Genomic DNA, 24,275 nt, shown 5'->3' on the forward strand with positions numbered 1-24,275 from the left:
AGTGTGACAGCAGCACAGCACAATATGTGGTGGAGAGTTTGCAGCTTGCTGGCTTGGTTCCCCTTACAAGGTAAGGACTAAGAGCTAATGTTTTTTGATGCTCAGTTGACCTAATGTTTCAGTCAGTCAACTGCGTTCCTGGAGGACTTACTACAGAAAACAACCAGGTAAATTTGCTAATACTTTCCAAGCCTCGCCAGAGTCACACCTCTGAGGGATGTTACTGCATTTATTTGATCTCTTGTTCAATTGCTAAAGAAAGGATCATGGTAGCATGTGTCTCTATGGGATCGTTGTTATGGCAAAAGGTAAGAAGCTTATTAGCCTCTGTCTTTTAAGGGTGTACCAGTTGAAAGAGCGTCAGTTTTGAATTTAAAAACTTTCTTGCTGTATAAGCCTTAGCCAAATAATTTAATTTCTCTGAAACTCAGTTTTGGCATCTTGAAATGAAGATGACAACAATGTTTAATCTACCAAACTCCCTGGATTATTATAAGGATCAAATTTCAAATGTGAAAGCACTTTGAAAATGGCAAAGTGCTATACAACTCTTAATTAGTTCAGAGACAATAATGAGCCCAAGGAAAACTTTGTGCTTATTTTTTGAGTCAATTATATTTGACATTTTATTATACTTTTCAAATGTGATTAATGCTTAATTCTAATGTAGCATTATGAAAATTAAAGAAAGATACAGTGACCTCCTTAGCACAGGTCAAATTATTCCTACCCAAAGGTGGGGGCAGGGTGTAGGTGTCCCTGAATCTCTGATTGCAACTTGTATCAGATTCGTGCAAAAGAAACCACACATGAACATATTGCTTGCTCATTGTATGTGTGTTTGTTGTGTGTGTTTCTGTTTCCAAATACTGAATCCGTAGTTACGTTTCAGGTAATGCACCTATCCTTGTAAATCTGCATTCACCATAGAACTGCATCTGATTTACCTATATTGCGGATGATGAAAATCTACCAATTTGCACTCTCTATTCTGGTTATTTAGTGGAGGGTAGGCTATAGGAAGCATAAAGAACAGTTGCAAAGTGAGTAGGGTCCAGTTGATACTTCTTTTGACCAGGAAAGAGTCACGTGTTTGTTGACACATTATTGAGAGTGCTTCTTTAAAGCTATGCTGGAAATAATTTGATTTTGACAAAGTCAGACTCATTTTCGTACGTGTAATTTTCTCTATTGATTTTATCTAAAAAATAATATAATCTTTTTTTGTAAGGATCTGAATTAAGGCACATTTTTGCCTACTGCCTCATAATAGTCACGTAAATAGGGCTCTGGTTTGAGACAACTCATTGTGTGTCTCTGGTTTTAACTTAGCTGTAGTTTTTCATATTCAGCATAATAAATACAGAGCAAAGTTAGCATCCTATTAAACTATTTATTACTGTATATATACATTTACTCATTTTTAGCCATTAATTCAACTAATACTTAAAATCCTACTTTGTGCTAGGGCCTGGGACTATAAAATGAATGAATGGCAAACAACTTTTCCATGAGGAGTCTGTAGTCTATCCACAGAGACATACTTGTAACCAAATAACTATAAAGTAATGTGCTAGGTGCTGTAATAGAAGTCCATTCAAAACCTTTGGGGATCTGGAGAACAGAGTGGATCCTTGTGGGGAGGTGGGAGGATAAAGAGTGATTGGGCAGGTTTGACAAAAGTGGTTAATTTGAGTTGAGTCTTGAAGGAGATAAGAAAGGCATTCCAGGCCAACAGCACAGCATGGACAAAGGCAAAGTATCTACTTGAGCTTGGAACTTGCTGGAAACAGCAAGTGGCCACTTGCATGGAGCATCTGGAAGGGAGTATCAGCAGATGATATGGAAGGAGCAAATAGGAGTCAAGTCAGGTGGAATTTTGGCCTGATTCCTACAGGAAATGGAAGCCATAGCACATATTCTAATGAAGGAAGACACATAATCAATTTTACATTTTTAAATGTAATTCTAGAAGCAGATGAGGATGATAAATTAGAGGGAAGAGAGACTAGAAGGAAGTTATTGCAATGGTCCAAGAAAGAAACAATGGAGACCTCAACTAAGACAATGATAGTAATGATAAAAGAGGAATAAATTGATTAAAGAGATGTTTTGGAGAGACAGGAGGCTAGGGTGCCTCTTAAAAATTCTGGTATGCAGTGGCTGGTGATGACATTAATTAATATAAGGAAACAGTGGAACGGAGCAGGTGTGTTAGGTGTGTTTGGAGCATGGGGGCACTCCAATTGGACATGATGAGTTTGGGGTCCCTGCAGGACTGACTTGCTCTGTTCTGGAGTTTTTTAATTTATTGCATGTAGTAACTGGGCTATTAAGGTAAGAAAAAGAAAGATTATTTTATTCTTTCTTCAGTCTATCATGATGACCTATAGTAGAGGTGGATATGACACACTTTAACTCCCAAAATCTTGGGGAAAATGAAGGACTCTTAAGAACTGTACAGGTTTTATCTGTGGGTGCTTTTCGGCAGGTGGCTGTGACTGCTGCTTGCCCTTCTGCTCAAGGGTTGGTCACATGTGCTTTGGCGTGAAGCCATTCCACTGCTAAGACAATTAGTTTATGGGGTTGGGGGTACAGCTGATGGTGAAGGTCACAGGTTCCAGTTCCATATATAAACCAGTCACAATCTATAGCCCCAGAGTCAACTAGCAGCCTCATAACACAGGGCCATGCATGGATGGATGAATTTAGCTGTGGAGATAACGATCAAACCCAGAAGTCAATAATCCACTCAGTAAACATGACTTACTGGTAGTAAGTGGTGACCTCCCAGGAGAAACATTCATTGCCAAGCTCTGTACGCTCAGCATTTGTGGAGCCGTGTAGGGCTAATTTGCAGTCTGGAACTCTGAAGCCCAAATAGAAAGAACTAGGAAGTAGACACAGGCACTCAGGGTCAACCCAAGAAAGACTAAGGGTGAATAAGGATATACATGTCTTTAGAGCCTGCAGGGGAGGAAGTGGTGAGCAAAGACACCACACACCCTATCCCTCTGACAAAGAAGGTAAAAGTTTGACTCCAAACTTAGCTGAAAAAAAAATTTTAAAGACGAGTTCCTGTTTAGTCCTCAATGGCGATGAGAGGATCATGGGGAACTTTTCCTTAGAAGATGTGCCATCAAAACTTGGGTACAGCTATCCTCTTCCACCCTTTAACGTGACCTAGACACATTGAACAAGATTTTTAAGCACTGCAGCTGAAGCAGTGTGGGTCTGTGGCTTCTCACCTGGGGCCATTGTTCCTTTCTGCAATGATTTCCTGTCTCTAAATTAAATATGGGGTCTACATGATAACACTGCACGATACGCACGCCTGGAGAGCAGAAAGCAAGGCTTGGGGCAGAGTAGAGGAAACAACTAACGTTCAATGCCTCAAACATAGCCCTTTCCATCTGAAACTCAGGCATCTATGGTTGTGGTCAGTGCGGTCAGCAGCCTGAGACTGAATTCTCAACAGCAAGAGCAAACACTCATCTTAGGAGATACAATTCTTCAGCATATGTTAAAAGGCCATACTACATTTCATTATAAGTTTTAAGACACTGTAAGAATTAAATGATGCTATTTAATTCATAAGCAGAATCCCAAGAAAAAGACAATGATATATAGATCTTTAAAATGGGAGACATTTATTCATAAACAGGCTGCAGATAAATCTCACAACTCGCATTTCTCCAAATGCAAGCTTCCTGTCTAGACAATCATTAACTAAAGGTAAGAACATTGGTAAACTTCTAAGTGTCAACTTCTCGCCGAAGGATGATATCAGAGCATGTTGCTTAACACTAGTCTTTATTCTACCATTGATTCAATGTAGTAACTCCCCTCCTGTCTCTTAGTATTCTTATTAGCAACAGGAGAGCAAAGATATCTGTGCATTATAGTGCCACCATGAAAGCAGACATTAAACCATTACTTTTCAAGCTCACACTGTGATAGTTCTGTAAGGAATGAATTTTAGAAAAATATAAAATGTAGCCATTGCCCTCTAGAAACTTCAGGCTGTTTGTGGGGAGCAAGATAATGCACAAGAACTAGAGTAAAGCAAAAATCATAATGGAATGATTATGGAAGCAATGGAAATTAGACAATTCTAGATTCAAATTCTTGGCTCAGAAGTTGCTTAATATGGGAAGAAATTCCATTGTCATCTCAAAGCATCTCTACTGATATTATCCTTATTACTCAATTATGAGTTGATTTTATAGATGAGAATATTTCCAAATGACCCCACCTAAGCAGAATTCTGGCCTTATGTCTCAATGCTTTTTTGAAAACACGATCATTTTTTATTGACTCCTCGTTGTTCATTACAGTATTGGCTCATGATATGGGTATTTTCCACTAGAACTCAAGCAAACTGTTTTCCCATGAAAGTCAATATGAACACAATACAATATTTCTGGGTTATTATTGCCGGAGGCTAGATTAAAATTAATGACCTAGGAATGGAACAGACTAAAAAGTTTGCACCAATTAATTCCCAGAGCTCTCCAAAGCACTTTTCCTCATGCTTGAAATTTATCACAAGGAAATAAAGTCTCCTCTTGTTTCTTTTCTTTCTTTTTTAAGGTTTAAGATGATGCAGTAAAACTCATTATATTTGCTATTCATAATTTATAACCCCATGGTATTCTTCTGTTTATGGAAGTGTTTGGTACTTTCATTGATAAGAATTGTCTTGTCCTAAGGAAAAAAGAATGTTTTTTTAATTTAAAACTTGAAGAAATAACGAACAGTAATAAATGTGTCAAATCAGCAGTAAAACCAATTTATTTTTCTATCAATTTCCTTTTTGGGAGGATAAATTCGCAGCTGCTTAGAATCAACTGTTTACCATTCTCTGGGGGTTGTGATTTGGGGAAATTAGACTCTCCCGTTTGCCTGGACAAAGTGCTGCTGTGGAATATTAAATCGGAAGAGATCTGAGAACATCCTCCCTCTGGTATAGAAGCTCTTGTGCAGGTGGGACTTAACTACTCCCAGTGAAGGGCAGCTCCCTAATTCACAAGAGCAGCACAGATTATAACATTCTTTCTTAGAATCCTAGACACACAACTTGTACTTAAAGGTACAAGTCGCCAGTTTTATAAACTGAGGCCAGAAAGGCTGAGTTTTCTGGGGTCTCATCCCTTAGATAGTCCAACCTAGTTACATGAGATGGTCTGATCTAGTCTTTGAAGCCCACAGACCTGGGTATAGATCCCAGCTCCAGGACCTGTGTGACCTTAGGCCTCTATTCTCTCATCTGTAGAGTGAGCAAAATAATTCTTCCTTTATGGGGTTAGTTTGAAAGTTAAATTAAATATATGTAACATGGTCTGGCACAGTTGCTGGTGTACGACAGAGCAAGCGCCCAATAGATGTTGTTCCACTTCCCCCTTTTTTCCTATCAAAACCCCACCCCTTCATTCAGACCTCCTTCATGAGACATCTTTACTGCTCCTACATACAGTGCTCGCTCCTTTCCTTGCATTTTTTGGTACTGACTTATATTTTGTTTCTATAAGAAATGTGTAATAAATAATCGAATGAATGAACAAGTAGTCCCTGCCTCAGCTCAGGAGTGGCTGGTGCCAACCTGACTGTCCCCCATTCTCTTCCTCTGCAGAGGCCTTTCTGACCAACCACATGGAAACTGTCACCGTGGAGGAAGGCCAGACGCTCACTCTAAAGTGTGTCGTTTCTCAGGAGAAGACCGCCTCCCTGCAGTGGCTGGCCCCATCAGGGTTCACCATTTTCTTAAATGAGCATCCTGGTAAGTGAAGGAAAAGTAAATCACCACCAGACCTCAACCTCAGGGGTTTTCCAGACCACCACATTGGTGGGACAGAAAGCCTATGAGTCACCCACACGGTGGGCTTGGCTCCACCTACTATTACACGTCAATCACACTCTGAAGCCTGTGATTTTACACACAGCTGCTTTTATTCACAGGAAGTCTGAAATGGAAACCCCACCAGAATGATTGGTAAAGGGGGCTTAAATTACAAAGCGCATTTCCATGCGCTCAACTCACCCCTACACCACATTTTGGCTCCCAGCGGCCATGAAACAACCAACAGCACAATGATAGGCAGCAGACCGATGTAGCGCCCTTTGTCCTCACGCGGCCAACACCATCGCCCCACATCTGGACCCAGCTGCTTCGTTTTCTGTCTGAGCAATCCAAAGTCATATCACAAAGCTCCCTTCCAGATGTCACCTCTTCTCCTGTTGATCTTAACATGAAATCAAGATCGCTAAACGATAGGAATGGACAGGACATATTACCTTGGAAAGAAGGACAGTCTGTCCTCTCTTCACAAACATACATTAAGGGAGTCCTAGAGGCCTGAGGTGGAAAGGGACTTTTCTTTTTTTCAGTGTTATTAAGATACAATTGACATATAACATTGTATTAGTTTAAGGTGTACAAAATAATGATTTGATATATGTCTATATTGCAAAATGATCACCACACTAAGATTGGTTAACATCCGTCACCTCACATAGTTACAAATTTTTTGTGTGTGGAAAGAGATTCTTAAAAATTTATTTAGTTCATCTCTTTGGGCAGGATTTTACTAAACCCTCCCCATTCATAATGAGACCATTTTGTATCTTCATTTAATATTCCTAACTGCCAAGTACTTGGAAAAGTCTCCAAAACAGCAAATTTCATTCTGCTTTGTAAAAGCAGAGCCTCTAAAATTTTTGATATATTTTGAAAACATTATTAAATATTGATATTTTAAATATAAAATAACGAATTTATTTCAAGTTAAATCAACTATTAACGCTAGATTCCAATGGAATAAGTAGATACTAACTGTTAAAACTTCTGAGAGAAAAACCTTTAAGTAGAGATAATTCTGTTAAATAAGGCTTTCTGTCGTTTTTGTTTTTGGTAAACTAGGGGAAGATAGACATTCTCAAATTTCTATAGCAGAATGCCTTGATCCAGCTGCATGGTTCTCAACCAAGGGTAACTTTTGCCCTCCAGAGGACATTTGGCAATGACTGGAGATAGTTTTGGAGGTGGTTATAACTGGGGAAAGGCAGGAGGGTCTGGCATCCAGTCAGCAGAGAGGCCAGGGATGCTGCTAAACAGCTTACAGTGCACAGTTCAGCCCCCGCAACAAAGAATTATGGACTCAAACGTCAATAGAGCTGAGGTTGAGAACTCCTGGATTCTATTTCACGTAACGTCAGTGCCCCAGGACACACAACCATTGTTCCAGATGAGAAACAACCTTCCTTGATCAGCCATTCAAGGTTTAACTATTTTAGGCTTGTTCATATTATAAATCTTAACAGTAAAAAAAAAGAAAGAAAGAAAAACAAGCAAAACCACTCATTTCAGGAGCCTCTGATTTGCTGAGACCTCTGCCCTAAGATAGAAATCCCAGGTCAATATAGAATCAAGAGAACACTTGCTCTTGACTGGAACTTTCTGGAGCTTGCCTTTTTTTGTTGTTGTTTTTTTGCTGTTGGCGAAATACCTGGAAGAACTAAGTCATAATCTTTGGAAAATATCAAATAATAATGAACTTTTAAAAATTAAAAATAAAAAGCACTCAGCCAGAGCAACAAACATTAGCACGTTTATCTTCCATTCTCACATTCATCGTGACAAGACAACCCCAAATGAATAATATTTCAGAGGTAAAAAATAGTGGGGCATTTTTCTTAATGTAAAAAAAGAAAAAAAAAATGTCTTTAAAATCCTCCCGCAACCTGAACCCTTCACCAACATACTCTTCTTAATTTCCTACAAGCACAAATAAAGCAAATTATTTCACAGATCCCAGTATCAAAACGTTTCATTTTCTAAGCTAACTTTGAGCTATTGAGAGGCATCCAGCTGGTAACACTAGAATTTGGAAGGCAGCTCAATCGAAGATGTGACATTTGTTCCTTTAAAGTGTGAAAATCAAAAGCTATTCCTGTGAATAATCAATCCACTGAGCGTCTGTATTCATCTGATACCTTTCACTATAACAGCTTTTTTCTCTCTTGTACAGCTTTTAAAAATTCCAAATACCAGCTTCTGCATCACTCCACCAATCAGCTCTCCATCATCGTGCCTAACGTAACCCAGCAAGACGAAGGCGTGTACAAGTGTTTACATTACAGCAAGCCCGTGAGAACAAAGCAAGTGAAAGTGATTGTGCTAGGTAGGTGCCTGAAAGCCACTAAACCCAGGATGGGAGCGATGCACTTAGGAACATGATATATCATTTATAAACTTAACATTTCAGTTAAGAAATGTTGCCTACAGCGAGGCATTTCCTGGGGCACCTCTGCCATCTTTTGTTGAAAGGAAACAAAAAGGAGCATTTTGAGTGGCAAGCCCTAGATTAAAATGTGAATTTGTGAAATTCATCTTTTGCATCAACAAAATTTTCTCTCCAGGGAACTAAAAGAAAAGAGAATAAATATTTGATCAGCTGTGACTATGTGCCAGGCACTGTGCTAGGCTCTAGGGAACCAAAGATAGGTTAGGCACAATCTCTGCCCACAAGGAGTTTGCACACTAGTTTAGGCCAACAAAACATGTATGGAAATAAAGTGGAACCTTAAGACAGCATATCCTAAGAGAGAATGAATTCAGATGTAATTGTACTGACATACAGGCGTGGATAGGAAGTGACAGCCTCCAGATTGCCTGGGACTGGCTCAGTTCTGTAGATGGTCAAGTGTGTTCAGTGTCAGTCTTACTATCTTTGCTTTTTTGCTTTTTGGGGCAGAACAGATCAATTAAAAACATTGCTTTTTATTGATCTCTAAATAACATAATCCTACATGTCACACAAATGAATTTCTTAGACTTCTCTTGTTGGAAAGGCATGGTGGAAAAGTATCTGGGAAGGAATGGCTCCCTAAGGGTTTTGAAAACCAACATGACTCAGCTCAGGGGTTGTCTTCTCCCCGCCTTTCTGGCCCCCAGCAGTACTCTGCCTCAGACTGCTTGTGTGCTCTTCTGGGCTCTCGAAACACCATCTACATATGTCTATCACTGCACTTAACACATGATCTTTTCATGAACAGTTTAGGGCTGAGTCTATCACCAGACGATTAGCTCCTTGCAGGGCCATATCTTCTCTGTCTTTGCACTGCCAGCAGCTAACACATCTAGTGCATACCTGGAGCTGACGTTACAGTGTCTCGAAGGCAAGTGGACTAGTAAATAAATGTGGAAGAGTGCAGTTCTGGGCCAAAGTGTGAAGTAGAATGGGAAAGAGGAAGAAGTAAGCCTAAAAAGTATTTCCAAAACAAGAGTAGGAAGAAAAAGACCCTTTATAAGAGAAATGCATCTTTGATGTTAGGAGGGGCCAGAAGGAACTTACCTTGAGGTGAGTCACAGGCTCATGAAAGCTTAGAGCTGAAACAGCCAACTCATAAACCAGCTCCTTCATGTCACAGACAAGGAAACTGATACACCAAGAAGCTGGGGGACTTACCCAAGTTCTTACAACAGACAGAGGTGGGACTAGAATTCAGGTCTCCATTCCTCACCTAGTGCTCTACCAATCAAATACAGTTAGATGTCAAATTTAAGAATTGCTGTTCTAACACAGTTGGTTTGAGAATTTCTAGAGACTGATTACACACTGAGTAACAAACATTCTGACTATAGCCAAAGCAGCTTTACATGTACATAAAATCCCTTTAACTGTATTCTGGGAAAAGTCAAGTAAAAAAATATGCTCATCATTTAGACCATTCTACAATAATCCCTACAGATTATTAGGCTCTGTGCTTTGCTGAGATATGTAGACCAACTAATTAAGCACAGAAAAATCAATTTTCTTATAGCAACTCCTTTCAAGCCAACTCTGGAAGCCTCAGTTATTAAAATGCAAAATGGAGAAAAACACATTATACTTAAATGCTCCACTGTGAGAAGCAAGCTCCCTCCTCGGATAACCTGGCTTTTCAGCAATGACATAGAGCTCTATGGTAAGTGAAGAAATGGCTCTCTTTCTTCCTTTGTTTTCCTTCCTGCTGAAATTTCCAAGGGATTTTTCAATGTTCTGGCACCCTCTGGTGGCAGGAGGGGCCAGAAGACACCATTCAATAATTTCATCAGTTCTTTTCCAAATTATCCTTATAACCAATCAAAATATCATGCCTTAATCTTGAAAGCCTAATCACAAATAACACGATTATGTGTTTTTTCTTAAAATATGGTAGAAACCTAAAATTGAATATTTATCATGGCTTCTTAAAATCCGACAAAATTTCATAAAATAAAAGGTACAATATAGTTATTACCTCTGAGCATAAACTTTTTAGCAGGCATAAAATTGAAAATATATTTAATATAATACATGTAATTGGAACAGATGTGACCTTCCTTATACAGGGTGGTCCTGTGTTATACCCCCAAAGACAGATAAGAATATTATGGTAACAGAAAATCTAAACTTGGAGCCTTTTGAGTGAAGCAAGCTAACTACCTGTCATGCTTGGGAACTATTTATAGTTTGTTTACATTTTAAGAGACAATACATTCGATCTTATATAATCATAGATTCAGTCCAGTGCCAAATCTACTTCATTATGAGACCTATCCTTTAATTTGCCTTATTCATCCAACCTGAGTAAGGTCCTGGGTCTTTGTCTTTCACAGTATCAGGCTGTTCTTGCATAACCACTATAAGCTTTGATTTTTTTTTTTTTCAGTAGTGAAGGGTTTATAGACATCTATCCATTCTTATTTACCTGCTTCCCTTTGCGACTGGGCCAAGCATGTACAAGGCAGCTGGCTGAGGTTAGAAAGAGGTTAGAAGTCAAACAGGTTTGCCAAGATGTCAAGGCCATTGGTCTCCCAGAGAACCAAACCCATCTAATAGCATTAAACTGCCACAACCTTATACACCTCTTTAAATTGCTCCATAGGTAAAACCCACCATGAATTTGAAACTGATGGGAAGAAATGTAATAGCACCAGCACACTCAGAGTTCGCACATATAGCAAAAACTCAACAGTGGACTGCATTATCCGACACAGAGGCCTGCAAGGAAGGAAACTGGTAGCAGCTTTCCGGTTTGAAAATTTGGGTAAGAAGAACTAATGATTGTCTTTATAATTTTAAATTTACCTTAATATTACACTATCAAATAAAATTAGATGGAGTGGCAAAAGTCCTTCAGAGTGAGATCACTGTCAACAAAGCTCTCCTTAATAGCAAATTCCTTTAATAATTGACATTTCTCCAGCCGGGCAACCGGGTTGCAACTGTACCAACCTTCAGAAGAACACCAGTTGTGCAGAAAGCAGAATGCCATATGCAAATAGTGTCATGCTTGCTGTTTGATAATAACAGCTGGCATAACTTGACCTTAAATAGTTTTATTGCAGTCATGTTTTTGGAGAGATCATATGAAGCATACTGTGTCTTTGTACTTGACCCGAAAGGAGATAATACTAACTGAAATAAATCTAAACTTGTCAATATCACTTTATGTTAATACAAAACACTGACACACACATTAAGTCATGATTCCTCTTTAGATTTATTTTGTTACAACTGTTTTGAAGATTTTACTTTAACCATGTTAATATGCTGAGCAGAACACCAAATAATAATAATAATAATAATAATAAATAAAACATCAAATATTAAATGTGAAGAGGAGCTGCCTCCATTTTCAGAATCTCTCTCGGATTCCTTCATCAAAAGTTAAAGAAATAACTTTAAAACTATATAGAACTTTTTGAGCCAAGAAGTATCCCATAAGAAGGAGCATGAATCACATGTCTGTAATTAATAGGACTCTGACCTTCATTATTTTATAAGGTACTTAGTGTAGAGATTCCTGAAGCACAAGGATTCACTCACACTAGCAAAGGAGGAAGCTGTTGATGATGATGGCTTTCTTGAAAAAGCTCTTTATCAAATGAAATACCTGACAGTGAAAGGCGTTTGTTAATGAGAACCTCACTGTAGGAAAACTGACGTGCCGCCCTGCGGGGGCTGTGGCTGTGGCTAACAGGTCCCCCTCACTACCACATGCTTTCCACTGGTCACTTTCTCATCAACCCCAAGTCGTTCTTCAGGAAGCTGCATTTAGAAGACTCAAGGACCCAAAGACTGGGCTGTACTGTAATCTGATGCAAACATTCCTACCCCTTTATGATTCATTCCCCTCCGCAGCCTCCACCCCCATCAGTGGAACGGGAGCATGGGGCACGTGGGGGATGTGGGAAGATCACCAAAGAGAAAATGAGACTTTATTTATCTAAATGCTTCCAAAAGACACTCAGAGTCTTAAATAAGAGAACCACTAATGTTGAGAAAATATATTTTTACTTTTCAACAACTATTCAATCCAGCTACAAAAAATTACTAGTGAGGGGAAAATTGCAGTTTCTCCTCCTTTATGGCCACATTTCTATATGTCTCAAAATCATAGCCATAAAATTCTTCTAGTAATAATGATATGTTAAGACTTGACTTTTATTTATGATCTAACTACCAATTACCTAGCACCCACTGGCAGGTCTCCAATAAGTATTCAAAGAGGAACTCCAATATCAGCTGTGAGTGACTTCCCTCTGTTTACGACTTTTTCCCTTTGGCAACTACTACACTGACATACAGATATTACAGACATTTTGTTCATCCAATTAATTTAAAGTTTGCTAGCTGAGGATGCTTTAAAACACATTTACAAGTAAGGATTCCGACCCCTTTCATCTCCACACACTACACGGTGGGACCTGGGGAAAATGAGGATCATACAAGCACCACATCTGGGAGGGTGCTGAAAAGGGAAGTGGCTTCCTTTGAAAAACCCACAGTGTGAGGCTTGGAGAAAAACGGAACAGGCATACATTAGACTGTCTTCAAAATGATTTATTTCATCTTGTTAGTATTCCAAACAAGGAATCTTGATTTCCCATTACATATCTGGAGACAGGATAAGAACAAAAATTTGAGCAACAGTTCTCAAACTTTTTGATTTCAGGACCCCTCTATGCTCCTACAAATAATTGAGGACCCCAAAGAACTTTTACTTATGTGAATTATGTCTGTCAATATTTACCTACTAGAAATTAAAACTGAAGTTTTAAAAGTTTAAATATTTCTTTATTTTAAAAATAATCTACTACATATTAACAGAAATGGCATATTTTTTATGGAAAAATAACTATACTTTACAATGTCAGAAAAATTAGTGAGAAAAATGGCATTGTTTTACATTTTGAAACTCTCCTTCATGCCTGGCTTAATAGAAAACAATTAGATTCTCATAACTTCTGCCTTCAATCTCTTGCAATATGTTGTTTTGCTTGAAATATATATAAAAAATATTCAGCCTCACACAAATATAGATGGAAAAGGGAAGAGTATTTTAATCGCCTTTTCAGATAATTGTGGATATTCCCCTTTGATGCTATGCTAAAACTCAACAAAAGGTAGTTTCTTACAGGTCAGTTGCTATGTGGACTCTGAAACCATATCAATGAACTTTCCATACTCTTTTATGTTAAAATCCATTGAATAATCTTGCACTTTGAATGGATCTTTTATCCTGGCATGATTTTGTCACATCATGCCTTGATAATTTGGAAAATATCAATGCACTGAGTTATATAGATCTGAAGAATGTTGGCAAATTTCAATATCAAAATGATATTTATTAATATTATCACTGATTTCATCAGAAGTCTTTTAACTATTTGGAAGCTGCCAAGCTCATAGTGGTGGATACAGATTTTCCAAAATTCTAACTTGAAATGTGACTAAGGAACCAAATTTTTAATATTATTTAATTTTTTATTAATTTAAATTTAAATAGTCAGTGTAGCTAGTGGATACTGTATTAGATAGCATAGGTCTATAATATTCTGACCAACCAGGGAGATAAATCATAATGCACCAGTATCCACCTAATCAAAACAACAGTCAGCCTAAATGAATCTATTTAGCAACTTGTTGACTGAGAGGATAAATCAAAGTAAATACAAATTCTAGTTTATATATAAATAAATATATATACACATTTATATATATATAAGTATATATGTATATATAAACCTGTTTTATACATAAATACATATGTACATAATACATATATAATTATCTGAATTCACAGAATATACCTTATTTTAGATCTTAATCATTATTGATAAATTTTATTCTGTGTCCCCAATATTTCCCATATTATGCTCTTCTTGTAATTGGCTCTCAGTACCTCTATTTGACAAGCTTTTAAGCTATTCCCTCTTTTCATTGCCAGTAGCTCTCCTCTTTTCTTCAATGTTCTCTGGCATCTTTATGGTCACAGAGCTCATTTTAGCCGTATAGGATATATTACTATTTCTCTAATGTTTCCTTAGTGGTTCTTCTTCCTTTTCTCAGAGCTCTTGCATGCAATTCAGGCATTTTTAGTTTTCAAAAATTTTAAATATTTGAGAAAATAAATTTTCAAAACCACGGAAAATTCATTGATTAAATAAAAAGCTGAGATGCACTCACAGATTTCATAAAGACATTACCTGCTTGTCACATTTCAGTATCAGTATTTGTAAATTAACAGGCACCGTTTTTATATGCTCCCAGGTTGCAGGCCTGTTCATTGACTGGTCAAATCTACACTAAGCTGAACCTCTAGAAACATTCCTAAACATTTTTTTTGTATTATACAATAACATTTAGTAAGCATTGTGCTTAATAAATAGCCAGGCATTGTGCTAAACACATTATATGAATGAACTCATTAATCCTCACAAAAAAACTCCAAGAGGTAAAAGCTGTTAGTATCTCCATCTTACAGGTTAGAAAAAACTGAGCATTCAAGAGACTGGGCATCTTGTCCAAACCCCCTCAGCAGCAAGCAAGTAACAGCATTGGAATTCAAGGCAGTGTGAGCCTGACTCCAAAGTCACCTAACTAATAAATAAGTAGGTAGATATGTGAATGGGTAGACAGACAGACAGACGGATGGATTGACAGGTAGATGGATATAGACAGAGACAGTGAATACCCTTTGCCTACTACTGCCAAATGCACCCCTCCACAGAGGTCCAGCAGGCTGTACCTCTAAGCTGGGCAGCTTAGCAGATGGGCAATCAGCGGGATTCAGATTTTAAAACCAGAGCAGAAGCTGCTGAACACGTAGTTCTGAGGTTTCTGCAAAACCTGCATAAGCAGGTAGCAGCCAAATACCTTCTCCAACGTATTGTATTGAGCACAATGTGGGTAAAATTGCTCTCCGTAGTAGCAGAATTTTGTTTTTCGCCTTTCCTAGTTGCTGATCAAGAGACAGCTTCAAATGCCCTGAAGAACAGCTCTCTAACCTCTCAAGACCCCCAGCAGCCCACTAGTACCACTGGTAAGTGCTGAAATCATCCAAACTTTTATTAAAAATCATGCCTCCTTGGGAAGGTCACTTTTCCAATTCTAAGTTTTAAGAATATTTTTAATTTATTTTTTTTATAATTTATTTATTTTTTCCCCCAAAGCCCCAGTGGATAGTTGTATGTCATAGTTGCACATCCTTCTAGTTGCTGTATGTGGGACGCGGCCTCAGCATGGCCGGAGGAGGGGTGCGTCAGTGCGCGCCCAGGATCCAAACCTGGGCCGCCAGCAGCAGAGCGCGAGCACCCAACCGCCAAGCCACGGGGCTGGCCCTATTTTAATTTTTAATAAGACCACACAGGACCCCCTGCAGCTGGCTCCAGCTCTGTGGTGTCCTGGAGAAGCGCCACATCAGGAGTATTCACTTAGTGGGATGGGCTTCAGGGTAACTAACGCCCGTGATGCCCGTGAGTTCACACACACACACACACACACACACACACGCACACACACACACGGATCATAACATTTGAATTTTCTCTGTGGTAAAGGGCAAGGTTGAATCCATTTATGGGGAGACTTGTTTCTTTGTTTTTTTGTCTAGAACAGACTAAACATGAAATAAAGACTTAGTATCAACAATGAGCAAAGAAGAAGGATCTGGAGATTTGTTGTTCTTTTCACTGAAGAATAAAATCACCTTTGAAGGCTCATCAGTTACTTGGTTGTCAAGAACTTAGATAGTTTTTGATGACAGGATTGAACTATAAATGCAGAAGAATTTAGAAGCCTGGATTATAATTCCAGTTTTTAGGACAGTGAACACACTAGATGGTTAACTCTGGGCAATGATCATATATTGAATTTGTCTTTGTCTTACTTAGCATAGAGTCTGGTAATAGCAGGTACTCGGAAAATGCAGTACGAATGAATGAATGGATGAATGCATGCAGTTGTATGGGGCTCTGAGCAAGATAGTTAGCCTCATCCAGAAAGCCATAACTTCCTACACGTCTTCTTTCTGTTTCAAATAGTGTCTCTATAATAATTCCATTTGGTGAGATAAGTGCCTTCATATCATTATCATGTTCATAGTTTTCAGTATCAGATAACGTTTAAAAATTTTTTATCTTGAATAATATTTAAAAGTAAATGTTTGGGGTTTTTAAACACTGATAAATACAATATATACCATACAATTTTTTGAAGGGCAATGGAAATTGAAAATATTATGAAGTGGAACAGCCACACCACTTGCTTTCATAATCCAATATTTTTAAACATGTTTAGAATCTAGTTGTCTTTAAATTGGCTTACACCACTACTAAACAACTCAATTTTCTGCTGTGCTTTTTCATAAATAAGATTTTTAAAAATGTGATTTCTAAAATTTCTTTCAGCTTTCAATTTCTACGATTTTATTACTGTTAATAATACCCATTTTTAGTAGAATGGGTGGTTTCATTCCCCTCACGGTCCACATAGTGGCGCTGTGCAATGGGCTAAAAAGCAAGAGACTGTAGAGAAGAAAAAAAAAAACCACCAAAACACGGAAAATAGGGAAGATAAACAACAAAATCAGAAAAAGATCTCTTATTTTTATAATTTCTCTTCTGTAGCAAAAACATCATAGCACATCCCACTTCTAAGAGGGAGGCAAGCATAGGTTTGAATGACAACCAAGCCTATTTTTCAACATAAAAATCATTGCTTTGTGCATTTCAGGCTGTAGGTTTTCTCTCCATAAAGGTTGAGATGCCATTCTTCAGGGTTCGGTTGTTATCCTGAAGCATCCTAAAGACCTTCTCACTAATAGGTCTGAATCAAGAAAGAAATATAAAATAATGGTTTAAATTTTGACTTCTGAGATTCAACATTGGCTCTGACACATTTGCTGCAGGACTTTAGACAATTTACTTCTCTAAACTGGTTTGCTCAGACCTGTTGTGAGAAATAATATATACCAAATGCTCAGCTTAAGGCCTGGCACAAAGTGTTCAATAAACGTTTACCTTAACAAAATAAGGAAAAGTGAGCCTGGCCATTTGCAACTATTTGGAAGAAGTTAATAGTTCAAAAATGACCACATGGCTGTTTTTTAATAAGGATACTTCATTTGGTTTCCAAAGCTGTTTTGCTGCTGTGGGATGACTATGTGTATATATATATACACTATACGTATATAGTCGTATGTATATATCGTATCTTACTTTCTTTCACCTTAGTTGCAGTAATGGAAGATTCTAGTACATCAGAGATTGACAAGGAAGGGGAAGAACAAACCACTCAAGACCCTGACTTGATCACTGGTAAGTGTCCCCCACAGCATTTAGAATAAACACTTGATATTTTAATCAATAAATCCAATGGTCTTTTTCAGTCCTCCTTTTTTTGACCTTTCTGCCCTATATGACGATTGGTTAATCACTCCCTGTTCCTTGACTTATTCGATTCCCTGGCTCCCTCGACATACGCTGCCTGGTCCTGTTACTTTTGCTAACCACTCCTTCTCTGTGTCCATTAACTAACTTCCCTTTTTCCTCTGACTTTTTACATGTGGATTTACTTCTGATTTTACTTCTCCATCCTTGGTTCTTTCTTTAATTCTTAAAGAGTTTACCCATTCCCAAGATGGTTTCTGTTGCCACCAGGCAGATTTCCTGACCTGTATTTCCAGAACATTCTCCTGAGCATTAGTCCCTGTTTCATCCCATTTCCTAGATATGTCTAGCTGTATTTTCTGCCATCTCCTCAAACTGAACATCGCTGAAAACTGAACAGCATCTTTTTCCACAAAATCAACTTGTCTAAAGCATCACACAGGCCCAAAATCTTGGCGTCATCCTTCACTCCTGTGTGTGTGCATATATGTGTGTGCATGCATGTGTGTGTGTGCACACACACATATAAAATCAGTCAGTTTCCAAGGATTTTTGAGTCTTCTCTTTCAGGTATTTTGTCCACTGGCACTCCCCCCTCCCTGATCTAGACCCTCATCATCTTCTGCATGAAGTATGGTAACTTCAGTTTCTCCTCTTGTGATCCATTTTTAGCTTTCTATTATCAAAACATCCCTTTGCACCCTTCATACTTGTGTTCAGAAAACCTCTATGGCTCCCCACAGTCTACAACACAGAACATGAGCCTTCAACCCTCCACAAGGTGCACACGACCACCTACGTCTGCAGTTCTGTCTCTATCAAGTCCTGACAAGAACACACATTTTTCTCTGAAAATGTCATCCCATTTTGATTGCCCTGCCCTCATTTATCTGAACTGCCCCCAATGAAAGGAAAGTCCTTGTCACTCCTCTCCTTACCCCTCCTTCAAGGCCAACATCTTCACTGAAACTTTCCTGCCAACTAAGGGACCACTCCAGCCTCTGAATCCCTGAACATATTATTATATTAACACATATGGATCTAGAATCTGGCATAGATATCTTACTTCTGTTTGTTTTTATTAATTTATTTGTTTACATATAGAAAGAACTACTCCCTAAAGCATAGGGATTTTCTCTTATGCAGCTCCAAGACACATTGTTGGCACTCCTTAATGCTTGCTGGTTGAGATGAAGGGACCAGGACATCTAGAAAACCTAGAGCCCATAGAACCAGAATTCTAGGCTTAGAAAGACCTTTAAGAGCTCATCTAGTTTATCGCCAAATGCCTTCATGTAGGACCACATTTAACCTAGCCAAGATTAATGAATTTTCATTTTATCTGCATGTATTTCAAACTCCTTAACAACTTCTCTTCCTATTTAACTACACTTTGCTAGAAAATCATTCCTTACAGCTAATTTGAATCCCCTGAATATAATTTAAGTCAATATTCTTGTATGTTTTCTCTAGAAATGAAAAACCAGTTTGATATCTATGTAACTTAAAAACATTTTTCAAATCATCCCACAAACTTGCTTTGTTTGTTTGTATGCCTGTATGCTTGTTTTCAGAGGATCTATAATATGAATCTCTTTATCTTCATGGTAAAGCTCTCCTTTGTCTCTCCATCTGAGCTATTAGCCTACACTACATTTTGGAAGTATTGTGTATAATCCTCAGTGACCCAAAACTCCTCAAACTGTCTAAAATCCTTTCATTTTCCTTATAGAAGCAAATCATCAGTATGTGGGAACGACAAGCAAGAAAAGTGGCATCCTGCTGCTCTCTCTCGTGTCCTTCCTCATTTTCATCCTCTTCATCATAGTCCAGCTCTTCATAATGAAGCTTCGGAAAGCACACGTCATATGGAAAAAAGGTGAGTGGGCAGAGAACCTGATAGAGGCTACAAGATGCTGAAATAATTGGCTAGCAAAAGGGAAAATTCTTCAATTAAAGCTTTTCTGTGAGATGCGGCACAATCTATTTGATAAGTGTTGTCACTCAAATAAGCAATTGTTTGTTTTGTAGTAAATATGGGATGTGACTCACCAGGGACTATAGTCAAAGAGTGCATCACCAAGAGAAACTAGGGTAGCTCCAAGAATTGGCATTAAATTATAGAAGCTTCTATTCACAAAAGGATACAAAATGGAGAGCTCATCCTTTCACTCAATAAGCATTCACTGAGCATCTGTTGTGTGCCAGGCACTGTTCCAGGCACTGGGGACACATCTGTCAATAAGACAGATCAGGTCTCTACTCGCAAGGAGTTCATATTCTAGAAGTGGTCAATCAAAGGTTGACATAATAGACTGTTTCAGTCCCATTCTTACTTTGAAAGAATGCACTCAGCCTCCCTCAACAATAATATGTTAGTAATTTTTTTGCTAAGAATTCTGATTAAAAAGTTATCATTGGAAACAAAAAATATTATGTAGCTATTATAGAAGATATCTATTACGATACATAAACTCAACATATATCAGAGCTGAAAAGGACCTTAGAAGTCATCCAAAATAACCATCTACTCAATTCATCCCCTAAATGTGTGCCAGAATTAAATCCCCTCTTTGATTCTCAGCGATTATTTAGCCCTGTGCTGTCCAATACAGTAGCCACAATATGGCTATTGAGCACTCGAAATGTGGCTAGTCACTCTTGAGATGTGCTGTAAGGATAAAATATACACCCAATTTTGAAGACTCAGTATACACATACACACACATGCACACAAGAATATATCTAATAATAATATATTGGATTTACTAGTTAAATAAAATATATTATTAAATTAATTTCACCTGCTTCTTTTTACTTTTTGAGCGTGGCTACTAGAAAATTTAAGATTACATGTGTGACTCACATTATAGTGCTATTGCACATCACTGATTTAGCCACATATGGCTCAAACACCTCCAGTGACACAGAACTCATTAACTCTCAAGGCAAAATACCACATCTTTGAATGGCTCTGGCCCTCTTAAAAGTACCACTTCTCCTAGTTTGATATCAATCTCTGTAGACATTCAGATGGACTAACATTCTCATGATAAATAGACCTAGAGACAAGGTCTGATTTTCATCTGCACAGATGCACATTTTCAGATGCACAATAAGCAAATGCAATAGTAGTGTTTCAAAATCTCCCATTAATGCCCCATCCTCATTGTTCTTTAAGGGCTATTGGAATTGTTCCTTCCGAAAGGACAATACTTGATTCTAATCTGCTGTCATTTGACTTCTGCAACAGTTTTATACTGCCTAGCACAGTGCCCGCTGGAATCATAGTGAAGAATAAGAAATGATTTGTTGAATGAAGGAGGATAGGAGGTATGGGAAGGGGAGTGATAAGTCTACTATTTTGCAATAACAGAGGTACCATCTTATTCAAACATACATTTCTACATATAGATGATGTCTCTGGCACCAGAAATTAATAATTTTCTTTTCTCACAGAAAATGAAATTTCAGAATACAATCTAGAAAGTCACAAATCGAGGTCAAGTAATGAAGAAACATCGTCCCAAGAGAGACATAGCCAAAGTAAGTCAACTATGTGACCTGAGGTTTAAAAAATGAGGTTCATTAATTTGTTGCCTTTCAAGGGGAGGGTAAAAATCAAAGTTTGATCTTTAGCACTAAAAGTCAATCGCCTAAATCATCTTGTAGAACTTTAGGAAGTGCATCTTAAAAAACAAAAAGTAGCAGTTAAATTCATGTAGCTGAAGGTAAGTATGCCCCTTTGAGATGCCATCTCTGAGTCCTCATTGTCACACACAGGCTGTCACACACATTGTCACCCCTGGACTATATGTCCCTCCTGTGCTCCAGAGTATTCTATACACACCTTTACCAATGAAGCATTTCCACACCATATTGTCAGTTTTGTTGTGCTGATTTAGCTACCACAATACTCCTTCACGTGGTAGGTAAATGGATTTGCTCTCTCTGTATCCCCAAATCCTAGCACAGAGCTTGGCACAAATGGAGTGTCTGATAAATTTCTACTGAATAAATGAATACAAGGTTAACTAAGTCAAGCAGAAATGTTTCAGATCTTTTGGATGTCTTCATTGCAATTTCTCAAGCAAAATACTTAAAGAAAGCGGAAGAAGAGTCTAAATGGGAAGAAAGTGTGTGCATTCTTGACAAAGATCCAGTAGACAGAAGCCAGGACTATAGTAAAGCAAGAATCTAATACCTTCCAACCATTTGTATTCTTCATGCAAATTAACTTATTCTACCTGCCAGGAGTTGCAAGAAATGCAGTGAGCTCTGCCGCTAGTTTCTGTTGGTTTTATTGAGGTTTTTGTAGGAAGCGTGTCTTTTACAACACCTCTGCCTTTTTTTGTTTTGACCTCATAGGGTGTGAAATGGAAAGAAAGAATAGCTGTACTAGCAGGGAGAGAGGGGCACAAGTGAGCGGATGGATGGTGTGAGAACTGGGGGTGGGAGGGGAAAAAATGTGTGTATTGCAACATGTGTTTCTATAACATCAATCTCCTCATACTCGACTGGCAAGTAGGAGAATGATGTTAATATAATGTGAAAGTTGGGTCACTTCCTCTGCCCATTTTCCTAGGCAAGGGAACCAAAACAGTGGGGTAGAATGATAACCTCTAGCAGGAAAAGCCCTCGGCTCAGCCACTGAACAACCAGAAGCCCTCGCAGTTCAACTTTAAGAAAGTTTACAATAAGCACTTGCACTCCGGGCTCCCTCTCCAGAAGGGTGCATCCCCAGGGGCTTGCCACAGCTGCAGGAGGTTGCTGGTTCTCCCCGCTCAGACTCCACTTCCATCCTCCATCCCTCAGCGCCCTCAAACCCAGCATTTCAACTCGATTGTTTTTGCTCGCTTAAAAGAGATCTTCTGGACCTGTCTCTAGCCTCTGTATACAGAGTTATATAGGCTTTGAGGGGTCCGCCCCAACCTTCTTTCTCCCATAAGCCAATACTTTTAGTATGAAATTTTGCTGAAGGCAATGTGTTTTTTTTTTTCAGCAATACGTACATTATTTCATAGCAGAAATGTCTACATATTTTATTTCAGGTTTATTAGTATACTGTTTATGTAACAAGATTTTTTAGAAATTAGACTAAAACAATGCATTCAGATCATTTATATGCACATGTGAATTTCAGATTTGATTTTTTTAAAACATTAACATATGGACCTAAAAATACCATGTGCAATCAAAATGTTTCAAATAAATGAGTGCAATCTTGTTCAAAATAAATATTCATCTTCACCACGTTTTTTCTTTCAGCTTCCCGCTCTAAGAGCTGCATAAATTACATCACACAGTTGTACTCAGAAGCAAAAACAAAGGAGAAGGAGAAGGCACAACATTCAGAATTCAAAGGAGACCCCACGTGTGTACCAGAGAGCGTTGTGTAGGGTGCTCCCTGCAATGGAAAATATTGCAGGGCAGCCGCATCATCACCTCAGTGGAGCAGCCTGTGGGAAGGAGCATAATGACTAACGAAAAACGTACTTTGAGTGCAATGCAAGATGGTGTCCTCCCATCTGCCCCGGATTCAGAGCAGCAAAATGAGGACCAAACCATGGACATAAAGCTTCGTAGTTAAAAAAAAGAAATAACCTATTATGCCTGACACTACTTCAGAGCAAGAGGATTCTATTAAGGCTTGGGGATCTGTCTATGCGACCAGCTAATATCTTACTGTGAAGGAAACAGGAGTTTTTAGATGCTGGGCTCTAATGGAACTACTTAAAAAATAATTTTTTTTTTTAAATCTTTCCTTCTGGTCTCCAAATAAAGAACTTTGGGATGAAAAGGACCTAAAAAAGTTCTCTAATCCTAAGAGCTTACTTTCAAGACAGACTTTAAGAAGATGTAACCAGCACATACATTCTCAGGGAGAAGTGGTGCACAGCAATGAATGCCCAACACGCGTGCCCTGAGACGCTGGTGTTAGTGCAAGATAGACCCAGAGATTTGATTTTCTTGATAAATCACAAAAGCTGACCTGGTGACAGAGTTTTTACCAGGACACTTCATTACAAAAACATGTACCAAAAAAATGAGTTTAATTTACTGATTATTAACTGAATGGATGCTTTTGAAAAAATTATTTAATAAAGAGCAGATATATACTTGTTTTTCTAGTGGTTGTGTTACAAGTTCTACTTCCTACTTTCACATTCCCATATGAAAGTGACATGTGACAGGTCTTTTTTCCCCCATCAGTTTATTTAAGGTATAGCAAACTCTCACATATATTTATGACATTTCTCATTGTTTAGATCTGAATAAACTAATTCCAAAATAATACCCCTTACCCCCACCCTACCACACACACTCATATTATGAGTTTGTAATTTGTTACAGGGGCCAGATCCAGCTGAGCTGATTTTTTTTCTCTTGATAAATTTTTTTCAAGAATCGTCAAAATTACTGAAAGGTATAAAGAAAAAAGCACTTTTCCCCCGAACCACTTGAGAGTAAGCTAATATAATGTCCCATCACCCCCCAAATACTTGAGTGTGTATTTCCTACAAACAAGGACACTCTCCTCTATAGCCACAATGCCACCATCAGAGTCAGGAAATTA

General features: G+C 38.2%; 1 protein-coding gene across 1 annotated transcript; it reads left to right on the forward strand.

Annotated features, from left to right (window-relative positions):
* CRTAM (cytotoxic and regulatory T cell molecule) lies at positions 1-23,605 on the forward strand. The gene is made up of 10 exons (XM_004427194.3): positions 1-70; positions 5,633-5,779; positions 8,028-8,180; positions 9,823-9,966; positions 10,909-11,070; positions 15,268-15,351; positions 17,543-17,626; positions 19,431-19,577; positions 21,158-21,244; positions 22,967-23,605. The coding sequence occupies exons 1-10, from the start codon at positions 25-27 to the stop codon at positions 23,095-23,097; spliced, it is 1,185 nt and encodes a 394-aa protein (XP_004427251.3). The 5' UTR covers positions 1-24; the 3' UTR covers positions 23,098-23,605.
* The last annotated feature ends 670 nt before the right edge of the window (positions 23,606-24,275 follow it).

This window comes from Ceratotherium simum, chromosome 7 (assembly GCF_057802395.1).
Source record: "Ceratotherium simum simum isolate JZ-2026a chromosome 7, ASM5780239v1, whole genome shotgun sequence".
NCBI lineage: Eukaryota > Metazoa > Chordata > Mammalia > Perissodactyla > Rhinocerotidae > Ceratotherium > Ceratotherium simum.

Bases quoted from the DNA above. Each gene is read 5' to 3' on its own strand.
- CRTAM (XM_004427194.3), top strand. From the start codon at position 25: ATGTGGTGGAGAGTTTGCAGCTTGCTGGCTTGGTTCCCCTTACAAG. The intron at 8,181-9,822 runs GTAGGTGCCTGA...ATTTTCTTATAG, and splicing joins AGTGAAAGTGATTGTGCTAG to CAACTCCTTTCAAGCCAACT. The intron at 11,071-15,267 runs GTAAGAAGAACT...CGCCTTTCCTAG, and splicing joins TTTCCGGTTTGAAAATTTGG to TTGCTGATCAAGAGACAGCT.